This window comes from Argiope bruennichi, chromosome 6, assembly GCF_947563725.1.
Source record: "Argiope bruennichi chromosome 6, qqArgBrue1.1, whole genome shotgun sequence".
Classification (NCBI taxonomy): Eukaryota; Metazoa; Arthropoda; class Arachnida; order Araneae; family Araneidae; genus Argiope; species Argiope bruennichi.
In genome coordinates this window covers 9,938,647-9,965,963 of record NC_079156.1, presented here as the reverse complement: position 1 = coordinate 9,965,963, position 27,317 = coordinate 9,938,647, and the positions used below count along the sequence as shown (strand labels likewise).

Genomic DNA, 27,317 nt, shown 5'->3' with positions numbered 1-27,317 from the left:
CCTTTGTCAAAATTGACAGAACTCTAAGGATGGAGGAAATTTCACAGCGTAGGAGGAAAGAAAAGGAAAGACAACCGACCCACACTCCCACTCGCCTCCCCGCAACGGAAAAGCAATCGAAAAACAGCGATGAACAAATTCGCGAGAGGGGCCTCGGTATAGATATAAAAGGCCGAGCCCGGACTCGGTTCAATGCAGATCAAGCGATGAATGATTTGTGGAAAAATCGATGTCCGAGATGGGGAAGGGCGGGCGCGCCGGCGAATCACAGAGGGCGGCACCAGAGCCCCGACCGAGGGATTCGGAGCTAGTGGCCGCATCAGTCGGCGACTAGAAGGGGCGGCTTACACTCACCTCCAGCAGCTGTGGCGAGCAGGGCAACTCCAGGGATTCCCAGAGCTCCAGGATGGCGGATGCGTCGGCGTACCTGTGAGAAGAGAGCAAAAAGACACGCAGTAAGTAACCAATCATCTGTAAAAAAAAAATCTCAAAATGGATGAGTATCTCGCACAGTTTAAATGGACAACAAACAACACACAGAAGAACGCGCCTGCGCCCGATGGCGTCCACTCGAAAGGTATCTTAATAAATCAAAAGTTCAGGTGAGGGCAGCTGACGCAAGAAACGGTTCACGCCTCAGTCGTTTGAGATTTAGAATGGGGAATTCGTGCCACCTCGGTGTGTTTATCAGTGCTGTTCTTTACCAGAATGGGAATGTCCACAGCAGTGTCTGGCTTCAGTGGTGCACGCGCTTGCGCAAAATGAGATGGCGGAGGCAGCTATGGCGAATTTGCTTCGTTCACAAAGTTAAATTGTTGAGTGAATTCAGCTTTCCGTGCCTCCCAGTCTTCTGCATGCATTTTATGAGCACACAGACATTAATAAAGGGATAATTATGACCCTATTTTAAAAATCCGTGAAATTGCCATGTATAAAAATCGCAGATAATTTCAAATAATTCCAGATAACAATGTGATATGCCCTGCATCAATGCAAACACATATTTTTGAGTAACTTAACTAGCGAAGCAAAAGTTTACGAAAAATAATGAAGGTTAATTTATTTTTCCCTGCAGCTGTCCATCTATTTGGTTTCTCAATCTTTGCGTTTTAAGTTAATTTTTAGTGAGGAATTAATTTTTTTTTCTATAATTTCTGTGTTCATATTTTATAGTTAATAATTGTAAGTTTAAGATGATCAACAAGAAATCATTTTTTCTTATTTTTTAAAAATTGGATTTGAATCTGAAGTATGTATATTAACATGTATTTGAATTGAAAAATTGCTAGCAGAAAGAAATATCTCATGGAATGTACAGAATTTTGGAAAGCTATCGAGCTATTCAATAAATTATGCCAAAAAAAAAAAAAATGCTTATGAATAGAGCTTTAAGGTCACCAAAAAATTTCACAAGTATTACTATTTAATGAGCAGTCTACATGGAAACACCGATTATCAAGATTCTGTTTTAATAATAACCTGTGTAAAAATAATTTTTAAATTATATATTTATACTAAACTAAAATTTGAGAAAGACAAAGAGTCAAAAATAAATAATATTAATAATAATAACTAGAAATCCAGTTACATCTGGATCGTCTAACAACTGAATTATGTCTCAAAGTCATTCTGTTGTACACTTCAAATGCCGAGTATCGTTGATGTCATTTAGAAAAATCAGTTAGAAGATGCAAACATTTTATTCTCAATTATTTCAAAATAAATGTAGAATTGATAAAACGTTATGAAAAAAAAAAAAAAAAAAAAAAACACTCAAAGATATTGAGTGACTTTTACTAGCAACTTTTACGGTTAATTAGAATCATATAGTTTACTCGCAATTTCTTTATTGCGAGTAAACTATATGAACTATAAAGCAATTGCAAACATGGAAATAGCGTAATAAATAAAAGGTGGGTTATGAAAGAGCGGTTTTAAAATGAAAAGAACAAAGATTATAGCAGCAACTCTTGTTATCATTAAGAATAATATTAGGATGCCTGGTTTGTGATTAAACTTTCATATTATCGGTATCAAAAATGATTCGCAATAGGGAAGAACTTGCATTGCTACATAAATGCAATTTCGAAATTACAGTACTTCAAATAAATGTGTGCACCACTTAAATCACAGTTTTAAAAATTAGTTCATTCGAACAATAATATGACAACAAAATATATTAAATACCTAATCTATTTAAAAAGTTTTAAAAAAATACCAAAAATTGTAGAATTTTTCAAACGATTTTAAATATAATGCCACTTTATATATATATATAATAATCAATTGAAGAGTTTTAATGATTAAACAAGAATAATAAATGCAATGAAAATAAAATCCACATAATTTTCCAATGAAGTGATTTTTTTTTTTTTTTTTTTTTTTTTTGCAATACGAATATAATTGACACAATAAGATTAAATGGAATACACATAAGGTTATAAAAATAATTATTCTTATGTTATTTCCAAAACAAAGAAAAATTTATGTAAAAATTTATTTTTATAATTTGTATAAAAATTAATTCTACAATTACTATGAAGAATGTATTAAAAATTGTATAAATAAAGTTTCATCAAACCTTATGATAAAATTATTTTTGCTTTAAAACTTGAATTGCTAGAAATTCCCTTCTTGACGTCAAAGCACATGCCTTAGAATATTTTCAGTATTTCAAATTCAATTACTTATCATATTTTTTCCAATATAATAGTTGAAACATGAATTAAAATAAAATTATGATAACGAATCACATTATTTTTTAGCCATCACGAAAAATGTCATCTTTTATTTGAATATATAAATTCTTCAAACAGCAATAACTATCCATAAATATAATTTTTAATGTCTCTACAAAAGTACAAACTCGTCTACTTCATAAAATGGCAAATGACAAAGGTTGGTTTATTTAGCTGAAGAAAATAAATTCATGCATTCGCGCGTCATAAATTCATGCGTCACATTGCTACATGCGTTGTATTGTTTTTACAACATGACATGAAACAATTCATTACAATAGAATGAAAATCAAAAATTCTTTAACATTGAATTAACAAAACGTGCAATTACGCGGCTCTGTGGAAATCAACTTTAAAATTAATTTTTAATTCAATTCAAATAACACTGATTTATAAAAAGCTCCAATTTTATTGGAGCTTTACTCAGGACATCATGATTCAGATTTCCTTTTTTTTACATTTACGTACCTCCATAGTTCACTGCATATAGTTGCTTTACGTTTTTATCGAAATATAACAAGTTACGAGTATTGGCGTAAAGAGAAAAAAGCAAAGCTCCAATTTTATTTTCATAACTTGAGTCATGTGACTGTGACGCTACGTGAACAATTTCTTTTAACACTTTAGAATTTGACTCAAACTGGATTAAATTACATATCAATAAAAAATTCTTTTTTTTTTATGATTCTGTAAATATTTATGCAAAAACTATCATTAAGATGAATGCCTTCCATAAATATTATCTGCTATTAATTTAATTCTTTTCAGATTAAACGCCTTAATTTAATTAGATTTCTGATAACATTAACTTACTTTTTAATTACAAATTTTTAAAAAATCGCGAAACAACATATTTCACAACATTTGCATTCTTAAAAATTGTCTTTACTCAAGATTCAGGTTTCCTTTTTTTTACATTTACGTACCTCCATAGTTCACTGCATATAGTTGTTATAAAAACTCCGCACACTATCATTTCTAACTAAATGCTTTGCATTTTTATCGAAATATAACAAGTTACGAGTATGGGCGTAACGAGAAAAAGCATGCTCAAGAAAACTGAACTCATCACTATCGCCAATTCTAAAAGCCCTTCATGAGATGAAATGCTTTTAATATTGAAAAGAAATTAAGAAATGATTCAGTATTTACTTACATTGTTATTTGACATAACTTCTTAGCAAATTAACAACCTTTGAAATTTTTTCGAGTTTCAATGAAATATATATATATGGAATATAGAATATAAAATTTCGGGGGGGGGGGGAAACGTTCAATTCAAACAATTATTAACTTTTCGCCTGGGTGTCTCATACTTGCCCCAATGTTTAAGTAAATAATTATAATAAATAAAGTTATAATAATTTTGAAATTACAACCTCTTCTTTTTAGCTGAGGAATGTCCTTAAAATTGTGAGCATTAAAATATTCTATTTGGATTTTCCTTATTTTTCAATTCCTACTATTAGCTCACATTCTCCCAATATATATTTATATATCTTGTTCAAATTTTCAATCGTTAATAAAATACTTTTTATTCATCCACTCAAGTTCAAATACATTTTTTTAAACTTGTAGTGGATGACACTTGATAGTTTTTTAAAAATATTAATTAATTAAATAAATTTGTTTAGTCATTTCTATTGGGTCGCCAAGTTTGTCATCAAGCTCTATTTTGCCACTTAATATTGTAATTCTGTCATATGTATATACATATTTATATTAATTGTAATTATTTAATAAAAAGTAACAAAAATAAAAAGAAATTGTTGATCTAAGTAGAAATTAACTTCAAAAATTATTTTTATATATTACTTGTTTATACTTGATTTGTGTTTTTCATTTGAAGTTGCTTCTCATGATATGCGTGCAGTTAAAAGTTTGGCAAAACAAGTGAACAGATTTATCTAAAGATTATATCTTGTTTTCTTCAACTAAAAATGATCTCTTTTGATTATCACTACATTCCAAATGACTTTCCTTTTACTTAAAATCTATACTTATATTGAAAAAATATAAAGACTAAATTTTGTTGAAATATCAGTCCTTTAATAAAGCGTAATCTCACATTTTCTTAGCTCATTATAAGAATTGTTGAAATAATGATTAGAAAATCTTCTTTAATGTAATTCAAGCCAAAATTTGTATTATAAATAAGTACTGGAATCAACTACTTTTCCGAAATTTTTTTTTCTTTATATAGTTTCATAATTCATGTCTGTGTCTGCTACATTAAAATTCATATCACTCAAAAAAATTTTAAAGCCCAAGTATTGAGAAGAAAATATAAAAGTTAAAAAAAAATGAGCAATGTATTAATATACAGCATATAATGCAAGGAAAGTAAAAAAGATAATATTTTTCTTTCATTTTCATATTTTTTGCGCACACTATTGGAAGAAACTGCTTTAATAAAATTAACGTTTTGACCTTAAAAAAAGATTGACAAAATTAGACTCTAAAGAGTTTTAATTGATCCACAACTTGTTTATTAAGCTTATAGCTTTAATTTCATCATCAACAATTTTATTATTTCTGATAGCAATTTGATAATCCCTTAATTGCCTTAAAATGCATTTTAGTAGCAATGTTCCATTCAGTTCTACGAGCAGATACAAAATGAGGAAAATTTCTCTGAAATTGAATCCTTATAAAGTAAAACAATTACTCCTTTTGGCATGCCAAATGATGAAGGTAGATTCCTTTTAAGATTAGTAAGTTGCTAGCACACTTAGATAAGAAAAATTAAATATTATAATAAACAAATAGAATAGAATACAACACTGAGCACAGTCAGATTGAAAAATAAATATCAATTTTATAAGATCAATGTAAAATTCATCTGCCTCATGTCGACATTTACCATTCTGTTATCTTTCCAGAGGTCATGATAAACGAAGTTGAGCTCTTGGAGGAGCTTCCTTACTACCGGACTCTTCAGAAGCCACCCCACCATCAGTCTCAGCAGCATCATGGCCCTCCTCTGTCCTCGGCGCCTCACTATCCCACAGCCCCGAGAGGCCTGCGGATGGACCCAAGCTACGACGAAACAGCCATCGCCATCATAGCTCCGGACATTCGAGTGCCCCAGAACAATAACCCTCTGTCCATTTCAAGCCTCGAACACTGTGAGCAATATTCACCCCTCGGATGCCTGGACATCCTCATGTCTATCATGTGCTATGCTGGAGATCTGGGCTCGGATCTAGTCGTATGTTACGTCCTCTTCGCAGAAAAACGCATCCTATGGGCAGTCCTGACGGCCACTTTCGTCCTCTTGTCCTCGGTGGTGGTCAATGTTCTCAGCATCCACTGGTACATCAGGAATCAGAGAAGCTCCGCCTCCGTTTACACTTCGGTCAGCAAATTGACATGGGTCATCCGTTCACTTTTCCACATTTTTTTCATGGGATTGATATACAGGTAAGCACTCAGTTCACTTCGTAAAATACTTATTTCAATTATGCGACTTCGTGGTAACTTAGATGAGGCAAATGAACACCACAAGGGGTATCGCAATGTACATTTGAAAAAGCATTTCATATAAAAAAAAAAGCAAAAACATATGAACCCAATTGGATATTTGAGTATTTACACAATATTTAGGTAATTGGACCAGGTTCAGGAAAAGATAGGATTCTGATTCTTCTTTCAGAGTTAATTGATAATAGCATGCATTCTATATCGACAAGAAGGCTGCTGGAATTTCTACTAGGCTCATTTCTGCTGAATTTGTGGAATGGATGCATCGCTAAATACGAAGAATTTAATTTTTTCGCTTAAATTGACTGAAATCGAGAAAATCTGCTCATTCGGTTTTTCGTCCTCTCAATATGTTTGACTTTAAAAATATATTTAACCGCATGTTTTGTTTCCACTTTACACTCATATTAATTTTTATTTTTACAATTGGGTAAATATTGAATCGAAGGATACCATTCAGCTCATCAGCGGAAATTGAAAATAGTTTCTTTCCCTTATATCTATGGGCATATTAAATGACTTGCACGCATTCTCTGTCTAATATCACAGTTTATATAAGTTGCAGATTTCGCGACTCATATTTTATCTTGCAAGGATTTTACTTGAAAAGGTAATATGATGCACGTTTTAATGATTTATTATTATCGGAGAAATCTTCTAGTATTCCGTCAAATGTCAATCAAGTGAATGACTGAAGGCAAATGGCATTTCAAATTGGCATATTGAAGGCATTTCGAAAATGGCACTTTAATATTTATATTAATGTATAAGCCACAAAACAGACAAAATTATACAGAAAGCTACATTGTTTATAATAAATACAGCAAAATATTCAAATTACAAGGCAACAGATTGCTTCCGGCAGTATAAGCATCCACTGGTTTGTTTTCTTTTTACCGTAATCCATTCACTTTCTAAAAATTTTGGATTACTGTAAGTGCCGAATACACAGAGTCAGTCTACTGTATCATTACTTCATTTTCTGCATATCTATGCAGATGGCATTGCATTACTTAGCATTTTGAATTCAACGGTGCGCAAAGCATTCTTATTTTTTCGTCTCTCATATTTGGCTTAGCAAACTGTTCATAATATCATTATTTTTTCGTCCTTCTCTCCCCTCATTGAATTAACAAATGTGAACGGAACCCTGCTGATGGTGTGTGTATATATATATATATATATATATATATATATATATATATATATATATATATATATATATTCGCGTTCCCGTGGTCATTATCATTAGCTTAACAAATGTAAAGGCACTTTACTCGCGGTATTATTTCTCTTTTCCCCAGTTATCATCATTGGCTTAACAAGTATAAATGGTTGATGATAATATCCCACCTTAATCATTGATCTTTATCATTGACTTTCTAATATATATGAGCATTTTGTGCTTCGTTGATAAAAAAACTAAATATATATTTTGGTTGCTTTTTTTCGAATGACTGAAATCGAACTTTCACACAGAGCTTTAACTGCAGTTCAAGATCGGATAGCAAATTTTATGTATCTTATCTCATTGAAATGCATGCGAAAGTACGATTCAACCCTTTGGCAGATTTTGTAAGAAATTTCATAAAAAAATCAACGCATCAGGTGCTGAAACAGTGTAACAAATTTTATTTATTTAGCTCTTTACTCTATGTAGTCATTGCGTTTCTTAGTACAGACCAACTTTCAATAAACGGATTTTTTTGTACAAAATTTGATAAAAATCTAAAAAATGACGCTAGTGTAAAGACCATAAATTAAATTTCATCCACCAAGATTCTGCAAAAAGATTTTGAGTTATCCTGTTCACAGCCAGACAGGCGTCATTCAAAAAAAAAAAAAATGTTTTTTGGACTCAAAAGAGGTCTGAAACTTAGAGATTTGTCAGCATTCTGAGATCGATTTTTTAAATTACTTTCACCTTGCATACTTCGGAATAGGAGAAAGTAAAAAAGGGGTGATACTGTTTTAAAAACTTTAATAATCTAGTGAGTATTCATAATCTCTAGAAAAATGCTTTTTGATATTCATCTGGAATATGAGCAAAACCTTAAAACCTTAGTTAAAATTACCTTACCAGCAAAACCTTAGTTAGTAGAATATAAAATTATACTATGACGCTCAAAAACTTCCGGAATAATCTCGAAATTTAAGGGAAATGCGGCATTTCCCGCAGGACAAGAGAAAATTGTCACCATGAACGACATGTGAGAACAGATATTCAAATAATTATAACGCATATATGTAGCTTGCAACGATTAAGCGCCGGCTCCTGACGTCAAATTGACTATTAAAAAAAGCATTGATTCCGCTCTTTCATAACCAAATTATTCCTCTGATATTGTCCCGTTATTCAGATGAAGACAACGATGCTCAAGTCCCGAAGACGTGAAAAGATAATGGAGGCTGCAAAAAGAGGAGACTACAGGCTGATTATAAATGGATATCCCAATTTTGCAGGGCTATTAAAAGGAAACAAATTATAGCCTTGTTATTCAGCAGAAATTACAAATGAAAGTTGAAAAATTAAATTTAACACAATTATAAGTGTTCATTATAAGCACCTCCAAAATTACGAACGATATCAAGAGATGCGATAACTCATCCCACACTCTTTCAGCATCTTTGATGTGAAACTTTGAAAACCTGCAGATATGCGTGTCTTAAATTTATGAAGGTCAGTTGATAGAGGGAAAATAAACACCTGCAGTTTGATGTAGCTCGAGAAAAAAAAATATCAAGTATCGCGATACATGCATATCAGCATTCGTTCAAAGATTCTAATCAGACATATAGAAAAAAAATTGAGGGGTGAGTTATTGTTCTGCTTCGACATCCTTCGTATTTCTGGAAGGGCTCACAATAAGCACTTAAAAATGTGTTCAATTAAATTTTTCAACTATTATTTTTGAGGAACAAGGAGGCTCTGCTTTGTTTTGCTTTCTTTAAACAGTAAATCACCGTTCTTTCAATTTTGTCTACGTCTCTTGCTTTTTCCAAATGCATAAATTTCATTTCTCATCCCATGACCTAGTACTTTTATTGAAAATAATCCCATCATTTGAATTTCATTTTACGAGCATTGTCTATTTACTCTCCGCCTTATATGTGACTAGATATTCGCGGTTCCCTCATTAAAATACTTTTACAATAAAATTATCTTAGGCATTAAATTGATACTATTTTAAATGCTTTATACTTTTATTTGTGGTGTATATGAAGCTTTCAAACGGAGTTAAGCCCCATGATATCGCAGTGCCATTAACATGTAATAATCAGTATAATCTGTCTTCTAACTGCAGGTTGTCTTTTCCGATGCAATTAATTATTCTTCAAGGCAAAGGCATCTAAATAAGGCAGGGAATAAATAGAATCTTTCTTCCATTATAAAATCCTTTTGGTGCATTAATAATTTCGAAAGTTACTGCAGGAAAAAAAAAATCAAAATAAGACGGTTTTAATTAAATAAAAATCATTCTGGCTTATTAATATATTCCCATTTTTTTTACATGTATTTGTGTCAAATTCGACAACTCTAAGTCAAGCATTCTGGCTTCCAAATCGCTACCATATTCTCCTTTATGCAAATTCTCCTTTATTGTTGGCAGATATAACACTATACTATCAAAAGTGTCCAGACACTTTCAAAATTACGCAATCTTTCGAATTTCCTTAGAAATTATCTTTGAACATCGTAAAAAATATTCTTGAACTCACATTTTGCAGCGAAAGCACAGTCATTACAGCATTTAGCGAACCGCCAAAGAACTGATCAAAAGAAGAGGATTTGGGCCAGTTTAGATTCCCAATTTTCATCAATAGATTTTATTTGCTGTGTGGAATAATTGTATGCATTTTCGTAAAAATAGCATATATTCGAAATAATATAAAGGCATATTTATATTGCAAAATTTTTTCGCATGTTTTTTTGCTCATAATAAGCAAAATGTTCAACTAAATTAAAGAAAATTTATAGAATAAATGGCAATGTACCAGCAAAGACTATATAATTAAAATTTAATAAAATATTCTGAATATTCAAAAAATTATGAATATTTGTTGTATATAATTTTCCAAGTGCGATACACTTTTTATCTCCCATAATTTCGAATAAAATTATATAGGGCAGTTTATATGAAAATTCCAATTAAATATTGCCAAAATTCGAAAAAATTTTGGCATTGGAGCCAACTGAATTTCAATCTGCTCAAAGAATTCAAAAACCGGAATACATTTTTTGCAGTGCTGTTGGCATGACGTCCTATTGAAAGAAATGGTTTAATCGGCTGAAAGTTACTTCGGGGTAATTTCAAGTAACAATTTCAATAGTGGAAGCATAGTGGTTAGAAATGGCATAATGGTTCCACATTATATCCGACTACCTGATTTTAATCGAGAAAACATAGAAGATACATAGAATTCCTTGAAGATCTTTCATACAATTCCATGAAGACTATATTTTGACAACTGTTTAGAGAGGAGCCGTTTTCATTCCAATATGATCATGTTCTAGTCCACAAAGCAGGAGCTGTGCAGAATCAGTTTGCTCACATGAATGTTGAGGGAATAGATTAATCAGGTCAGGGAGGTGTGAATCTTAATTCCATTTTTAAAAAAAGCTTGCAGAATGAATTGGAACATCGCATTCGACTACGACACGCCATATCAGAGACAGAGTATTCCAAATATTAGTTGACTGCATTGCCCATAGAGTAACAAACATTGTAGATAAAAGAGTCTATATTAGTCTGCGGATACTGCTTCGTTCAGTGGTGGCGGGGTGGTCGGCTGTACATAAGAGTCCATATCAGTGAACCCGCATAGTGCCATAATGCATTTTAGCAAACAAAAACCATAATTGTATAAATTCAGAGTGGGCAGCATTTCTACTGTTTGATTTTCCAAGACATTTTCCAGTTATTTCCAGGTTTTATATTTTTAAAAAAGTGATTTTCTGAAGAAAAGTGATCATGACTTTTTCTAGAAATATTTAAAAATCATCAAAATGATTTTGCTTCATTTTCTTCTTTATATACACTATATAGTACATTCTCAGTAGTATGTAAAAAATACTATTCTACTCTTTTTAACTAAATTTAATACAGAATATAAATTTATGCTGAAAAAATAAAACGGAAAATCATTATCAATTATTCCCCACTTTTTCCCGAAAAGCATCCTTTTTGTAAACTGTCACCATTCTTTTGCAAAGATATTTATAAATTTATACACTATATTAGAGGACGTGTATTCCTCAGAACTGATTATCACAGAATTCCTCAGAACTGATTATCAGAATTAAGTGTAGTTCACAAAAAAGGCGCCTTTTTAGTATTTTACGATGGTCACATGCTCAATGCAAAATGATCTTCTTGCTGTTACATGAAACAGCTAAGCAAAACTCTGTAGAAACGATATTGCAAAATTAAAGTTGAATTGAAGTGTTTCATACGAATTTTGCGAAAATTCAGAAATTTAAACCGATTTCTTCACAATACTATGCGTTGTAAAGACTAAAAAGAAATTTTTAGCACAGTAACTTCGAATCACGGTCTACAATAAAAAGAAACACGTTTAAATTGTATTACATATAAAGCTCTACCCAAGTAACTTTGTGAACAGGATAATTACAGCAATTCTAATTCTATCTGAACTATTGAGTGAACTAAGAGGGAGTGAAACAATGTAGGGAAGGTGAATATCCTTTTAAGTTCCTGGATGATTCCATCCAATTCAAAGGGGTTGGAAATGATGTAAAGGCTTAAATTTTTCTTTTCTCCATATTTAAGTGAACTCATTTAAGTGAAACCGAGAAAATAATTAAATTAAAGGAGACGTCACCTCATCAAAACAAAGAATTCTGGGGCTAGAAGTTTTTCAATAGTTGCATACCTTTAGAAATTAGGAGCTGAAAAGCACTGTTCAACTTCCAACTTCGATTTCTTCTTAATCTAGTTTAAAAAGATCTCTTCATTTGCATTTTCTCTACCCTCACAGTACCAGACCTTATGAAATCAGAAAGAAAAAAAAAAGCGGAAACTGAAATTTCTTTTCCTTATATTGTCAGGTAAAATAAGTCCACCTTCCAGCTTGTCCACAAAAGTTTTATACATTTCCAGATGACTAATTTGTGTAAAAAAAAAATCTTTCCCACTTTCCTTGACTTGAAAAAAAGCAAAAAAGCCACTCTTTAAAAGCAGAATAAGTGATAAGTTTAGAATATTAGGCAAACGTTTTGCAAAGTTTTATTATTATTATTTATTTTCTATCATATAAATAAGAATCAAAAATATATATGCCATTTATAAAAGAATATTTCATTATAAAAATTACTACACAATTACTTTATTTAAGAAGCATTGAACACTTATACACAAATATTACCTAGCTGAAACATTTAAATTTCATATTATTCAATTATATTCATAGATGAAAATTTTAATATAAAATAAATATTTATAGCAGTAATAGTGGGTAGTATAATTATGGGTCAGGATTAATGAGACGAATGAGTCTGTTTCATTTTAATCGGTTTCACTACACCGGATTTTATTTCGATCATAAATCAGAATCAAGTCGCAAACGTGCCCTATATTTATTTTTAATTAATAGAGTCTGAAAATCTAGTATTTCAACGATATGATGCGTTGAAAAGTATTAAAATTGTACCACTTTTTCAGTAATATGCTAAATTTCATCTCTTCTCTTTAACTCAAAATTGCATAAGTAAATCTTAAAAAAATCCACCAAAAACAAAGGGAAAAAAGAAATTCTAAGTATAATAAAGATTAAATTAAAAAGTGAAAGAGAGCATCAGCTTATATTCATTTAGAAATTTCATCTAAATCTTAAGTATAAAAATGGTATCATAAAAAATAATGCAATGTATTATTGGATTTGCATGTACTTTAAAATTGGAACAACTAGTGATACACGTTTGAGAAACTTTGTATCAGAACAAATGTTCCAAAATTCAACAACAGCCTTTTCGTTTATTTATTTTAACTATGCACTTATATATTTTTGCTCACAAAATCTAATAAATTATTTCAAATTAAGATTTATCCTTTTCTGCGTAAAAAAAGGAGACAGAATCAACCATTTTCTACCCACATTCAACGTTCTGAGGCATGTGGCGAGAAAGAGCGCCCCCTGATGTAGGGATCTGCTGAATGAGAGCATAAATTCATCGCAGACGAGTTAAAATCGATAAGCAATTTGAAGCTGATTTCGCATACAGAAAATTCTGTTCCTCCAACAAGCAGCTTGCGCAGCAAAAGCCCCTCGCGCGGTGAATAAATTATAGAATAAATTTCGAATACTTCCAGGATATTGAAGATGACGGGAATCGAGAATATTTCAATTTTCTCGCTTGGGAAATGTCGTAAGAAGTTTCGTATAATCGCAATTTTCAATCATACTAATTCGGTATTCTTTACTGCACTATCGAAAAAGCTGGTTTCATTTTTAGGTCATATAAAAGTCTGCAGCATATCAGAGTGTCTACACTCTGATTCAGAGTGTCTACAAGATTTTTTAATTTCTCAATTACTTTAGATATAATAATATTTCGTTTTAAAAAAATGGGGATAATTTTTAAAAATAATGATCAAATTTTTAGATTAATTAAATGAAATGACACACAGTATTTTTTTTTAAATTAGTAAGTAATAGACTTAATACAGCATATTATTTTCAAATGTTAAAAGAATTAATTAATTTATCGAAAAAAATAAGCTATTCTTATACAAAATTTTCAAAACCTTAAATTATAAAATAAGTTTACATGACGCTACTAATGTACAGCGAAATATTCTTCCGAAATCAATATTTGTGCAATTTTATTTCGTTTATATATGAACAAATTGTGACTACAAAATAATAATAAAATCATGAAATTAAATTTTTTTAAAAGAAGTACAATAAAAGAAATTATCAAGTGCCCATACATTAAGGGACAGCAACATACTGTAAGAAAAAAACTAGTTTTGTATTATATAAATAAAGATAAATAATTTTTGTACATTTGTTAAAATAAGTTTTGTATATTTGTTAGTTTGTGCAAGATAATAGTTTTGTATTATCAAAGACCTAAATATAGAACAAAACAAAACCTAAAACAAATAATAAATTTACAAAAATATAAACAACAAAGAGATAATGTACCAATTTAATTTTTAGAGGAATAAATAAAAGGATCCTAATAGTTTGAAAACGGTTTTTTTTTTATGAGATTTTCATAAGGTACATATAGCATAAATGATGCATGGTATCATCCGAGTACAGTCATCTTGTCTGGCTTAAAATTGAAAATACGAGATAAATTCCCTTATATCCTGTTTAATAAGCGTTACAAGAACTTATTTTGTTAAGATGCGAGGCTCTCCAAAATGCATTTCATGCTTATTCTAAGGGGCTGAGGTGGGGCGTCACATTCCATTCGATGCAACATCCTTAATGACACACCATTGCAATACGATCACTATCATCAATGCAGATGAAACAGTTTCCACCAAAACGGGATACATGAAGCAATAGAATATCTTGATAATAAGTTTGTGTATTCATAGTGTTCCTTTCCAATCCGTAAATTTTCGTCCAACGTGACGCCTGCTTACTGCCATGCTAATGACCCATTTCAACCCTGTTGGAGGCAGTTCTGAATTCACGCCAACTCCAACGACACCTTGAGCTCGTGCCTGTCTCTACATCTTGTGCCAATCTGACAGCAGTTATTTTGACTCTCATCTGTACAAAATGATCGTCCTTTGGCTATTCGACAAGAATTATACTATACTAACCAAAGTTCAAAAAATCTTTCTCACACTGTCTAAGGAAAAGCTGAACAGTATTCTTTAAAATATTTTCACGAGTATAAATTATTAACTTATGTTGTTAGATGCTAGGTGCAGTGCAGTCACTTTAGAAGCCTCACTTCAATTTTTGCCCGCTTATGCGACTTACAAGCCTTTCCAAATGTTTTATTTGTTGCATATTCATCAACAAATCTGTAACATTTATTACCTGTATCACAATTTATTCTTGTTTCTAAAATAATTCACAACTGCAATTTATACAAATTATAACAATACTTTTTGTCAGTTTTTTTGTTTTGTTTATGATATAAAGTAATTTGCGTTAGCACCTTATTTAATGCGATCTATTTACATTTCATATTTAAGCATTTTATCTCATGAAAAGAGTTTCTGCAAGGTATCTGATTAAATATACAGAAAAATGTAATATATTATTTTCAATTCAGTACAGAAAGAGATCTGTCCATTAAAAAGTCATTCAGTTTTTGATAAATACTCATATTTTATATCACTGTGAAACCCGAAAAGGGCCATTTCTGGAATTATGCCTGTGAACATCATAAACCAAAGACGGATTAGCTAGAAAGATGCCACTTAGTGTTCCTTCTACTACCATTGGAGTTTTCTATCGAATTTTAGATGAAATTTATCAGTTTATTTCAATTCCACATGAATGCGACAACTAAAAACACAACTTAGATAAATAATATTTGATAGAAGCTTTCAACATCAAAGTTGTAAATCTGTATTACATTTTTGAAAAAGTGGACCAAAAGAAAGAGATCCAAATACACATTAATGGCAATTTGGCCCAAAAAACTAAAAACGTTTTTCATATTTTCGATTTATATGGAAATTTGAAATCAGTTTTATTTTCTCGAGTACAACGTAGAGAAAGTGTTGTTATCACCTTTCAGACATCCATTCAACTTTGAGATTTAAGGAAACCAAACCTCGTCCAAGTCAACGGCCAAACAGAGAAACATGACGAGGTCGTCAATTTTCTAGGGCTGTCAATTTTCGATGTAGAGAAAAAAATCGATTTATCGGTATCATGTTCACGGAACATGGTACCGATGATGAATCACGATACAATTAAATCTATATTTACAATTAATTTGCGTTTTCGATTTCGTTCTGGTATCCGGCTAGTGTTTATTTTTGTTCCTCTCTATTGTTTTTCCCTTTCATGCTTAATTTTTGTTATTATTTCTATAAATACTGCCATATTCTAATATATAAAAGTACTTATTTAAAGCATGTCATTTTGAACAAACTGTTTTCTGAACTGAATGATACCAACAACAAATTTATATTTAAATATAATAAAATAATTATGTATCATTTATATTTATAATTGAAGTCAATTTTTTATGCTTATTCATTCTAAACATTCGAAATATTTTCAAGAAAAAAATGGTAAAGCAGTTCTACAATAACTTTTAATACTTTTATCAATTAAATTTAAAAATCATAAAAATAATTGAACTCCAAATATATCTGTTCAGAAAGAGATGCTAAAAATTATTTCATTAAAAAATTATATCGAATTTATCTAATTAAAACATTAAGTAAGATATTAATTATTGTTTCATTAAAAATACATTAATTTAAATTAGAAATTCAGAGCAAATATGCTTAATTTGAACGTTGCCGACATTTCCCAAGCACTTTTTTATTTCATTCTTTCTATACAAGTTTTTATAAGTCTAAATTTTGCAATGCATTTCAAAAATTAACTTACATATATACATTGCAAAGAAGAAAAAATTTAAAATTTTTTTAAAATTATTTTTAAAGTAAAATTTCAATTTTCCATTATATATTTGCATTTTTAGTGTGAAAATTGGCATTCTTTAGGCTTTGTATCATTGTTCTAGGCAACCAAGAGCACGGAAGTTGCAACTTAAATATAAATATTCTAATTAAATGAAATTAAAATGCAACTTATTTTAACACAAATATTATATCTTACGCAAGAAAATACATTATTAACAACTAAATTAGCTGAAGTAGAGTGATTGTTCCACGAGAAAAAAAAAGCTTTGCTTAAAATTAGTATAGTAGATAACTTTCAAATTCTATGTTCCAGATATAAACAAAAATAAAAGCAGCAGCGCGAAATTGTATTTTCAGTTATACATTGAAGTTACAAATTAAGCATAAGTGTGATTCTATAGGTGATTTCAAATAATCTGGAGTAAAAAATGCGTCAGTGTTTGAAGTCTTCCAGATCCTTTTACAATAGTACATTTAAGAAGGATTAGTACGAGCGTTTTTAATGGAAGACAAAATTACAATGCTTAAAGCTTAATCATCTGCCATAAAACGTTTTCTACACATATATTATATGTTATTCCTATATTATATATTTATCCTAACATGGGATTTTTGCATACATGGTAACAACACACGTGAAATGAAACTTTGTATAAATGCCCTTTTGTGAATGGAAATCCTTTCCCCTCCGCCTTAAAGGACATAAGAATGGACAATGGAGAAATCAACGCCCCCTAAAACGATGACCATTAGGATTCTTAGAGATCCCAACTGCTTTTAAAACTAATTTGAGTGTTCCATCGGTCTCGATCGAATTTCTGATACTTATCAAATTTTCAATGCCTATCGAACTGTTGATACTTATTGAATTTTCATGACTAAAGAGAATTAATCCTAGCAATGTTTTACGATTTTTTTGTATATATATTTCACAGCATTGTTTCGTATATCGGTGGAAAAAATATTTTTTTCTTCTTTCATTTTTTCTTTAATCCGCATGCTTTTCTGTAATATGCGGTTTTATATTTCTTAAAGTGTATAATTTTTCTTGTTTTATATCTTTAAAAAGTGCTCTTTTCCAATTTCATAATATATTTTTATTGCAATATTTTATTACTCCGATTTATTTCACTTTATGCAATTAGAATATATGTTGCCCTCTTTTTTTTTTTTTTTTCATATTTTTACGCAGTTTAAAACAGTTTTCTTTTCTTTCCCTTTTTTATTCATGTTCTTCTCTTATTTTCAAATAAACAGTACTCTAAATTAATTTAAAATTTCGCTCATTCAATTGATTTAAGAAATTTTTTGTAAAATTATTATTTTTCTGTTTTTAATGTAAAGACATTTTAGTGATAATTTTTCAATCTTTAACCTGTCTTTTATATATACACACACACACACACATATATATATATTTCATTTTCCCTCTTTATTTTATGTTTTTATAAAAATATTTAAAAATTACCAATTTAATTTGAAATTATTAATGTAATCTGGTGCAGGATCGAACCATAGTCAGCTGGTTGGCAAGCAATTACGTTATCAACCACGTTGGTTCGACGCTAATATCAAAGCTATGCCGAAAATCTGAACCCTATTTTCCAGACATTGACTGGCTACAACCTTTCACGTTTTAATGAGCAACTAGCCTAAAGACTAACTCCTAATATATCAAATCTCATCCAGAACTGAATTTCCCAATCTGTGCCTTCTCCTTGTTAAACAAAAGAAATTTGGTATGCCGTAGTCATTAACATTGTACATCTGCCTCAAATTTTGAACCCAAATATTGAAACGAAAGCCATCCAAAAACAATACTCAGTTGTTGTTACAGAAAGGAAATACAAAATATGTCCTAATGTATCAGTATAATACAATGTCGCAGGTTTGTTTTGTTTATACTGGTTTATAAGATTATGTGACAGAAAAACTGATTACGATAATCTGGGTGATTTTTATTTCGAATCATGGATTTAAGATATATCATCACCTGCAAATTCATTTCAAATATACTGTATGAGCATATTTCTATTACAGAAAGAAGATTTTTACATTGGATTTAACATAATCAGTCTGCAGAATCAACATTTTGTATATTTACAGTTTTCACAGGCAAGTAAGAATAGAGGAAATAAAAAAATCAATCACTTTTCCTTCAACTTCCAAGAGAACAGTTTAACCTAATAGTAACGATCATACGAAAATTATGAACAGATTTAAACCGTACCCTAGTAGCACACAAATACAATATTGTGTGATAGTGATCAATATTCACGATATGATAAAATATTGTGGAATATTGATTAATATCATATAATATCGTATAATATTGTGCAATAGGCAGTGTTACCTGGGTAGCACGTAGAAATTCCTAATGCCACAAAATAATGAGAAATTAAAAATGTAAGAAATTGAGTCCAAACAAACTACAGAGGCATTTGTGATTTCAATAAGTTTTCGCAGATTCCAAAAAAGCTCTATTGTTTTCTCTTCTTGGGCATCATCAAGTAAGATTCTCGTTTCATTGTGTAAATCTTGACGCAATCTTGTTGAATCCGCATGGAAAGATTCTCGAAACGAAGGAATGTGATCAAGAATGAGAAGCGTTTTAGATAAGAAATAATATGCATCTTTGCTTCTCGGAAAACACTTCGATATATCCTCAATTAAAAATTCTGAATGGTAGAAATTAGGTGACTTTCACGAGCGAAGAAATTCGGACTGGAAAAAAGATGATATACAATTATGTTTAAAACAATTGTTTTGCTTCTTTCGAAACAAGAAGTCCACATTATCCAGGACTTGAATAATACTTTAAATATCTATGTAAAGCAATTCATAAAAACTACCGACATACTCCCCCCCCCCAGACTTTCTCGTAAACTATAACAACACAGAGAGGTTGTGTTTCGTAATACTGCAATCGAGTACGTATTTGAGACATCTGGTTAGAACTAAAATTTGATAGATCAACAAAGCTGATGACAAGAACGCATAACAAGTCATTGTATCTTTGAATTATCGCATTCACAAATACAGACCTAAAGGCGGATTTGCCACAAAATTTAGTAGTGGTCTAAAATTATGATTATGAAATTATATGATAAATACCAATTTCAGTTTTTGAGTCATCATGAACATATGTAACAGAACGAAATTCTCCAAGACTGATTTTGTACAAAATTCAATAAAAATCGATAATTTTGATGTGCAGACTACATTACAAATTTAAATGATAAAAACACGTTGCGTTACAATATTTTCTCTTCACATACAAGAAAGAAAGAACTACAGAACTGAACTAATAAGAAGTTCCAGATAGCGGTCACTGTTTGCTTTGCGCTTCGTTGGCTTTAAAAGTAATTATAACATTGCAGAAGGACAGAAAATAAAATACATAAAAAAACACTCTAATCGAAATTCACACATCCTGTTTTCGATTATCCGCACGAACGAGCCAACCCTCAGAGCTCGATGAAGTAATTGGGAAGATTCTCATTCGGCGCCTCTCTGGTAGGATCGATAATTCTAGTTTGATAGATTCAAGACAAAAAGAATCTGTACTTGAATTACAGTCAGTGAATTAAGTCTGCATATAATAACCTCTTATAACTTTCGTGACCTTACTTTTAAGGCCATCCTTGACTTTGATACAAACTAATTTAGAAACAATTCGTGTAATTTGAAAATAGAGATCAAAATTTCAATCGAGTTCTATAGAGAGTATTGTTTTACTAGACTGGTTCACAAAAAGCAGAAGTCTGGGCTTAAATATCTAAAATTTACTCCCTCGGAAACAAAATACTCCATGTCCAAATATAGGAAAGATATCACACATTTTCCGTTATTTACTCGTACACCAATAATCTCAAATACCTTCGAATAACTTTTGATAAAAATCTTTGATCCTTACTTGAATGTTCAAATCAAAACATATAATTAATGGAAAAAAATTAATTATGTGAGCTGCAAGGGGACTTGAAGCTTGAAACTGCTAAAGAAATGTAGGCTCCAGTCACAGAAAAGATTATTTCTGTGGATGCGAAAAGAACAAATCAGTACAAAGATATGTCTAAAACTAACAATAAATAACTCAATTCCAGTGACTTCTATTATTACCATTATTAGCAAGGCATACTCAACTATGTCGAACGTGACACTACAAATTATATGGAGATGTTCACCATCGACCATAAAAATTCGAAATCAATATGAAATTTCTGTTAGAGTAATGTGATCGTATATAGGTATATTATGTCGTTTAGTTCCAGATCTACAGCATTATATTCTACCTAATTCTAATTGGTTCCGTTATAAATACTTTCTATTGGTTGTTCTTTACGAATTCCTACTGGCTGTTATTCATTCTGTGTATCTGCTTTTCTGCCAGCTATAATTAGAAGTCTTTTTAATAAGAATGGTTGAAAATTTTGTTACATTAAGATTAAAGAATAAACTGTTGGTTTCAAAAACTTTGGCTGGCTTTAAAGTATCCAGAATAATGGAACAAACAGATGCAAAACTTTTTTTTTTTTGGCATGTAATCAACTTAAATAGTCAGAAAAATGTACAGCTTCTATCAACAGCGAGATAGCACTTTCTCCGGAAATATAATATCTGATTAATTATTAGTTTACAAAACTCGTCATTCAATATCATCGCTGCTAGACGAGTCATCACAGTTTTAATGGAAATGGGAAACATTTCTTTCAATGATGGCAGCAAATCTTAACTTCAAATCCAGCTACAACAGCTTAACTAAAAACTCAAAATCCAAAACTGCAAGGGCCAGATCGTAAAATTTAGAAGATCATTAGTGAAAAGATCGACTCACAACCCAATTCTCCCTGTAAGTTAAAACTAAATGTGATCCAGCTCTACACTGTAGGGCAAGAGCTGTTTTCACAAAAGTTCTCACGACTCCCTGTAAGAGAAATAGACCGATTAAATACCAGGACTATTGCAAAAAAAACAAACAACGAAGTGGTTATAATTAAAGTGGGCCTGCACAAACTTATGTAGAACAGTTCTGGTTAACGTATTCCTTTCAAACTTGTTTATATGGTACATCAGCCAAGGGGAAAAGGAAACTGCAATAATAATAGTAATAGTTTAAATTTGTACCAAAAGATGGCGCTTTTCAAGTACTGTAGAAAGGTCGTTATGGAAATAAGGAAATATCTTTAAAATAATTAGTGTTTTTTATTTATTTGGTGGCGCTTACTGGCTGCGTAAATCGGTCAGGGATTGTTTTAACACAAATCACAGATCTAATATGTATGAATTTTGTATATCTAAGAACAATGCAACCAGACCGAAAATGGGCAAAAAAACTACAAACTCGATAACTCAGTTGAAAAAGCAACACTAATTTTGGATATAATAGCATCGAAAGAGGAATAACAGTACAATAAATAGAAAATAAAGCTAATAAAGTAACTAACGAGAAGAAATTTTGCAGCAGAATCATGAATCAACAGATGAATTTCTTAGCATTACGGAGCCATCTACGTCCAAATAACTGATTAATAATTGTGTCCATATCTGTGGTTTAACACTTTTATATTACGAAAACCGAAGTCATTCGTCAAATACTTTTCTTCCAAACAGCTGTTATTGCCTTTCATTATTTATTCATGCATAAAATTAGAATTCGCAGAAATAAACATTTAAGCTGAACCTTTCTCCGCAGGTATCTCTACTTGCTGTTCAAGTGCCTGTGCAAAGATCATCTAGAAGACCGCGATCACCGGAGCGTGATGGAGGCTCGCAAGAGGAAGAACGCGATACTCCAGATGACCATCAAAGAAGACAAGCAGACCGCCACCCTCTGCCTGTTACACAGTTTTTTAGAATCAGCACCCCAGCTAATCCTACAGCTCTACACGCTGGCCCAGAGGACAGACAGAGATAGCCAAGTCATAGGTAGCTTTCTCTCTCTATTAATATGGACTTCTTTCAAACTCGCGGAACAAATTCCAGGGGTGGGGGTTACGTGACCTCAAAAAGCCTCGAGGATAGTAGCAAAAATTATCAAGTTAATTAAAGAAGTTTTTCTAACGAAAAAATTTGATAGAATTCAATGTGATTGGGAATATTTGCAATTTTTAAAGAATTAAGTTAACAAATGCAGAATATGACCTAAATTTCAACAGTACTTTTTTAGCGAATTTATACAAGTTCACAATACAGCACACACTCCACATTCATTGCTCTCTAAAAAGAAAATTAGACTTGAGTACAGTATTCCATTTCTTGAGTTATTTAACTCTTCATTATGGGTGATATCTTGTGTAAGGTGTTGAGATATCTCAAATCACATATGTCTCTTTTTACTATTTATTTACAAAGCATTCTTACATTTTTTAAATAAAGAAATACTCATAACATATTAAATTTTGTACTTATTATTTTCTCCTACAAGATTTCAAGCTAATGGTTCTCATCGCAAAGATTGTACTTTTCCCATGCTTATGGAAATAAAACAGTACAGATATTAATCACGTCGATTCTAGACAATAATTCTCAATTTAGAAAGGAAATTCACTCTAAATGTTAAATGCATCTCGTATTTCAACATTATACTACTTAAAATATGCAAATAATAATAAATATAAACAAAAAGATAAAACTTTGGATGTGAAGATCGAAGAAATAAAAATGGCGGTACTTCATTGATCCCCATTCTTTGAAAATGGCTAAAATGATCGAAACTCATTGCCAATAGGGGAGGTTTAAATACAAATTAACAATAGCACAGTCTGCTTCTGACGATAAGGTTTTGTTAAAAATAAAAATATAAGCATTTAATTTAATGATTAACGTACTTGTAAAGTTAAGAGGAGTGGATTAATCTAAAAAACCTCTTCAAATAAAATTCTTCAATCCTCATTGTTTAAAGATCAGCATTTCGTTTAGAAAGGCAATATAAGTCTAAAATTGGCAGAACATTTTTTGTGCTACGAAGAAATAATCTTGATAAACTATTGATTGTGATAAAGATTCATGGTATTTTGTGTTCGACAGAAAACGAACAAGGCCATTATTCAAGGCAAATCTTCTGATGAATCTGATTTCGAAATTGAAATCTTTCATAATGACGCCAAGTTCAACACCCACCCTTTAACCAAAAATCTTTCTTACTAATTAAAACAGAGTTTAAATCGAAAATTTGAAACATGAAAATACTTTTAAAACATAAGTTACTTTTTACTATTTTGTGATTTCTGGTTGCCACAAAATTAAAAAATGAATAAATCAACGATTGCTTGCTTCCACTGCATTAAGTGCAACTATTTCTTACATTAAACAACTTGGTTCGAACATTTATTTGACGGCTTCCTTAAATACTGCTTTTGGGAGAGGCAACGAAATGTGTTTAACTATTCCAATTTTTTATATATATCAATTTATATTTTAAAATTTCTAACCAATGTTCTGTTATAACACTTTTGCATTGCACAAAATGTATTTTGTGAAATCTAAAACATTTTACACAATTCTAACAATCTAAACGTATTCGAAATCTAAACAATTTTACTTCTAAAAATTTGCTGGTATTATTTATGAATTGTCAGTGAAATTATTTTTCACGGTTTTAATTTATTATCCCCACAATAGACAAAAATTCACACAGTTTTAAAAATTTCTTAAACAGATATGAAAGATATAAGAAAAAAGTTACCAAGTTAAACATTCCAAACTCTCATTTGGCTAACAATAATGATTTTGTTTTTATATACTTGTCATAAAAATAGTATCCTTCAAACACAATAAAATATAAAACTTCAGTTAATGAATACTTTTTTTAGTGAAATACATGCCTACCTTTCCTTGTTATTTCATGATATTTTAAATCCCACAATATGCATTCAGACTCAAGAACTATTTCCTTAGCATTCAGTTCTGAGAGCTTCCATCATTTAATTTTGGGACTAAGCTTTGATATACAATCATTTGGGGCCTTGCGAGGTTGGCAATTTTTCGATAGCGCTTTGTTTGGAATGACGATTGAAAAGCTATTGTTGCCGTTCGCGCCACATTCGGCCATTTTGCTGAAATTTGGCAATTAATTATTTCTTGCGAAAATGACCGTATATCAAAGCTGTTCCAATTATTTAAGTATTTAATGCCTAATAATTATCAGAAGCAAATCCGTAAATAAGAACTCTGAAGGAAAAAAAGCCGGAGAAAGGGCAGGAATTAAAAGCACGACTTACATTAAAATAGACTCGTCCAAGTCAGGCTGCTTTTATGTTCGATGATCCGAGCCCATTTGTTTTTCCAGTTTTTATACAAGGAGCGTGCGCAGCCTCATCTCTCTTCCAACTCGCCTGGTCCATCACCTCTTACAACAGCACCCTCCACCGCACCATGCTGGGCAAGAAGAAGGCGAACAGTGTGGGCAAGGCGCTGCAGTTCCTGTGGCATTTCTGCACTATCGGTTCGCGCGCCTGCACTTTGGCCCTCTTCACCAAGGAATACCACTTCTGGCTCTTCCCCTTCTGCATCGGACATTGGGGCGTCATGACCATCTGGGTCATGCATCAGCAGACCCGTTTCTGCCGCAAGAACGGGGACCTACACCAGTGCAAAGAGTATATGTGCAACATGGTCGTAGGAGTCGCCTATGTGATATATTACCTAAACGTCAAGGCAGAGCCCACCCGATACAAGTACTCGGCGTACTACGCCATAGTCTTTGCTGAAAACTGTGCCCTTATGACACTCTGGTTTTTAAGAAATGACCCTGGCGTCTGGTATCACATACCGGCCCTCGTAGCAGTATTTTCTAGTTTTGCAAGTGGAATCGTTTTTATGTTATTTTATTACGGGTTCTGTCACCGAACGTTGAAGCAAACCAATGAGAAACGTGCAGCCCACTGTTGTTGAAGTTTGCAGCTAATACTTGTTCTTTTTTTATACTCTGAAAGCGCACGAGTTGAAGAGAGCGCTTTGAAGTTGTAATCTTCTTAGTTTGTTAAATAAATTTTCATAATTAGTGAAAATTAGAAATAAAGTAGCCATGTTTTGATAAATTTCAGTTCAATTAATCATTCTTGCATTAATCAAATGAACACATAGATATTTCATTCCAGCCCATATCTGTTCTTTTGCATAAATATGCTGCAATCATAAATAATATTAATAAGTGCTTTTAAAAAGAAATGAAGGTTTGATTATTAGAAAAGATGGCATTTCCTTATTTCTTTCTTAATTCTAATTCTTCCAATGCATCAATACGCATAAACAATATTTTAGGTCTCAATACCGTTGTGTTAATATTGATTAGTGTTGCCATCTGAATAATAAAACTCAGTATTAACATTAAAAAAAAATATTTAAATGCATATATGATAACAGGGCAATTCAGAACCAAAGTTTTTCAATTTGGTCACATTTTCTGCTGTTGTCACATTTCTGTAAACACATCAGGTTGTCACAGCGAATCCTTTCAATTCTCAGTCAGTCATCATTTATAACTGACACATGATGACGGTACCTTATGGTACGGTCGTCAAACTGACATTTTTTCAAGCGGCAACTCACCTAATGCCACAATACCCAAATTTCAATTACAATCTTGCAAAACAAAAATTGAATATTTCTCAAGTTCAAACTTCGTTTCCAAGATCACAGCAAGCACTTTATCGGCTGGGGAATAACGAGATCTACCTTTAATTACTGCGATCAACAGTTCAGCAGAAAAAGATTGCATTGCATCAATTCTATTGCTTTCAATTATTGTGTTTCTAAATTTTCTCCCGGGTATCAGATCTGGATAAGAGGGAAGAAACATCGGCGTTTCACATTTAAATAAAAGACTTTTAATATTAGAAGAAAGGTTTAAATAAAAAAAAATTATAAGAGTTTTAAAAAATTATAAAAACTATAAATAGAATTTTAAAAGCTATAAAATATAAATTTAATTAAATAAAGAATTAATAAAAACGATAAAAAGCTAAATACATATAGCCATCCAAAGTTAAAGTAACTTAATTAAGCCAGAAATAAGTTTTAAAAAGATACAAATACGAAAAGCATTTTTAATTTTAAGAAAATTTTCGGAATTTCTCTTAAGTACGTATTACACAGAAAAAAATGTCAAGAGAAAATTTCATTTAGATATATGTATTACCTTCCGAAAACGCTAACTTCGGGGGGATAGGGGGGGATCAAAGATAAATATCTGAGATAAAGCACATTTTACCTATATTTATTTGAAAGTCCTTTTTCAAAAGTGTTGTTTGACGATTTCAGATAATTTTATAAGGACCGATTTTCAGGAAAAGGAAGAGAAAATCAAACTGGGAGTCAATCTGTCTTAATTAATGTGTCTGCAGGTATTTTCCCGATCACTCAAATCAAGCATTCTTACACTCGCACCCTATGTTTTTTTAATGTTTTAAGAATTAGTGATTACAGAGTCCTCCCCTCCACCCCCAAATTAAATTTTCATCATTTTTTTTCCTGAAAATGGAAAATAACATTTTTA

At 31.3% G+C, this 27,317-nt stretch overlaps 2 protein-coding genes across 2 annotated transcripts in view; one reads left to right on the top strand and one right to left on the bottom strand.

Annotated features, from left to right (window-relative positions):
• Positions 1-27,317, bottom strand: part of LOC129971535 (ninein-like protein) — a 77,327-nt gene that overhangs the window by 32,181 nt on the left and 17,829 nt on the right. Inside the window, exon 7 of the mRNA XM_056085402.1 lies at positions 355-427. Within this exon, the coding sequence (XP_055941377.1) occupies positions 355-427 (73 nt within the window). The remainder of the gene's footprint in view (positions 1-354; positions 428-27,317) is intronic.
• Positions 363-25,839, top strand: LOC129971536 (XK-related protein 6-like). The gene is made up of 4 exons (XM_056085404.1): positions 363-455; positions 5,621-6,161; positions 22,515-22,747; positions 25,110-25,839. The coding sequence occupies exons 2-4, from the start codon at positions 5,626-5,628 to the stop codon at positions 25,712-25,714; spliced, it is 1,374 nt and encodes a 457-aa protein (XP_055941379.1). The 5' UTR covers positions 363-455; positions 5,621-5,625; the 3' UTR covers positions 25,715-25,839.

Bases quoted from the DNA above. Each gene is read 5' to 3' on its own strand.
- LOC129971536 (XM_056085404.1), top strand. From the start codon at position 5,626: ATGATAAACGAAGTTGAGCTCTTGGAGGAGCTTCCTTACTACCGGACT. The intron at 6,162-22,514 runs GTAAGCACTCAG...CTTTCTCCGCAG, and splicing joins TTCATGGGATTGATATACAG to GTATCTCTACTTGCTGTTCA. The intron at 22,748-25,109 runs GTAGCTTTCTCT...TTGTTTTTCCAG, and splicing joins CAGAGATAGCCAAGTCATAG to TTTTTATACAAGGAGCGTGC.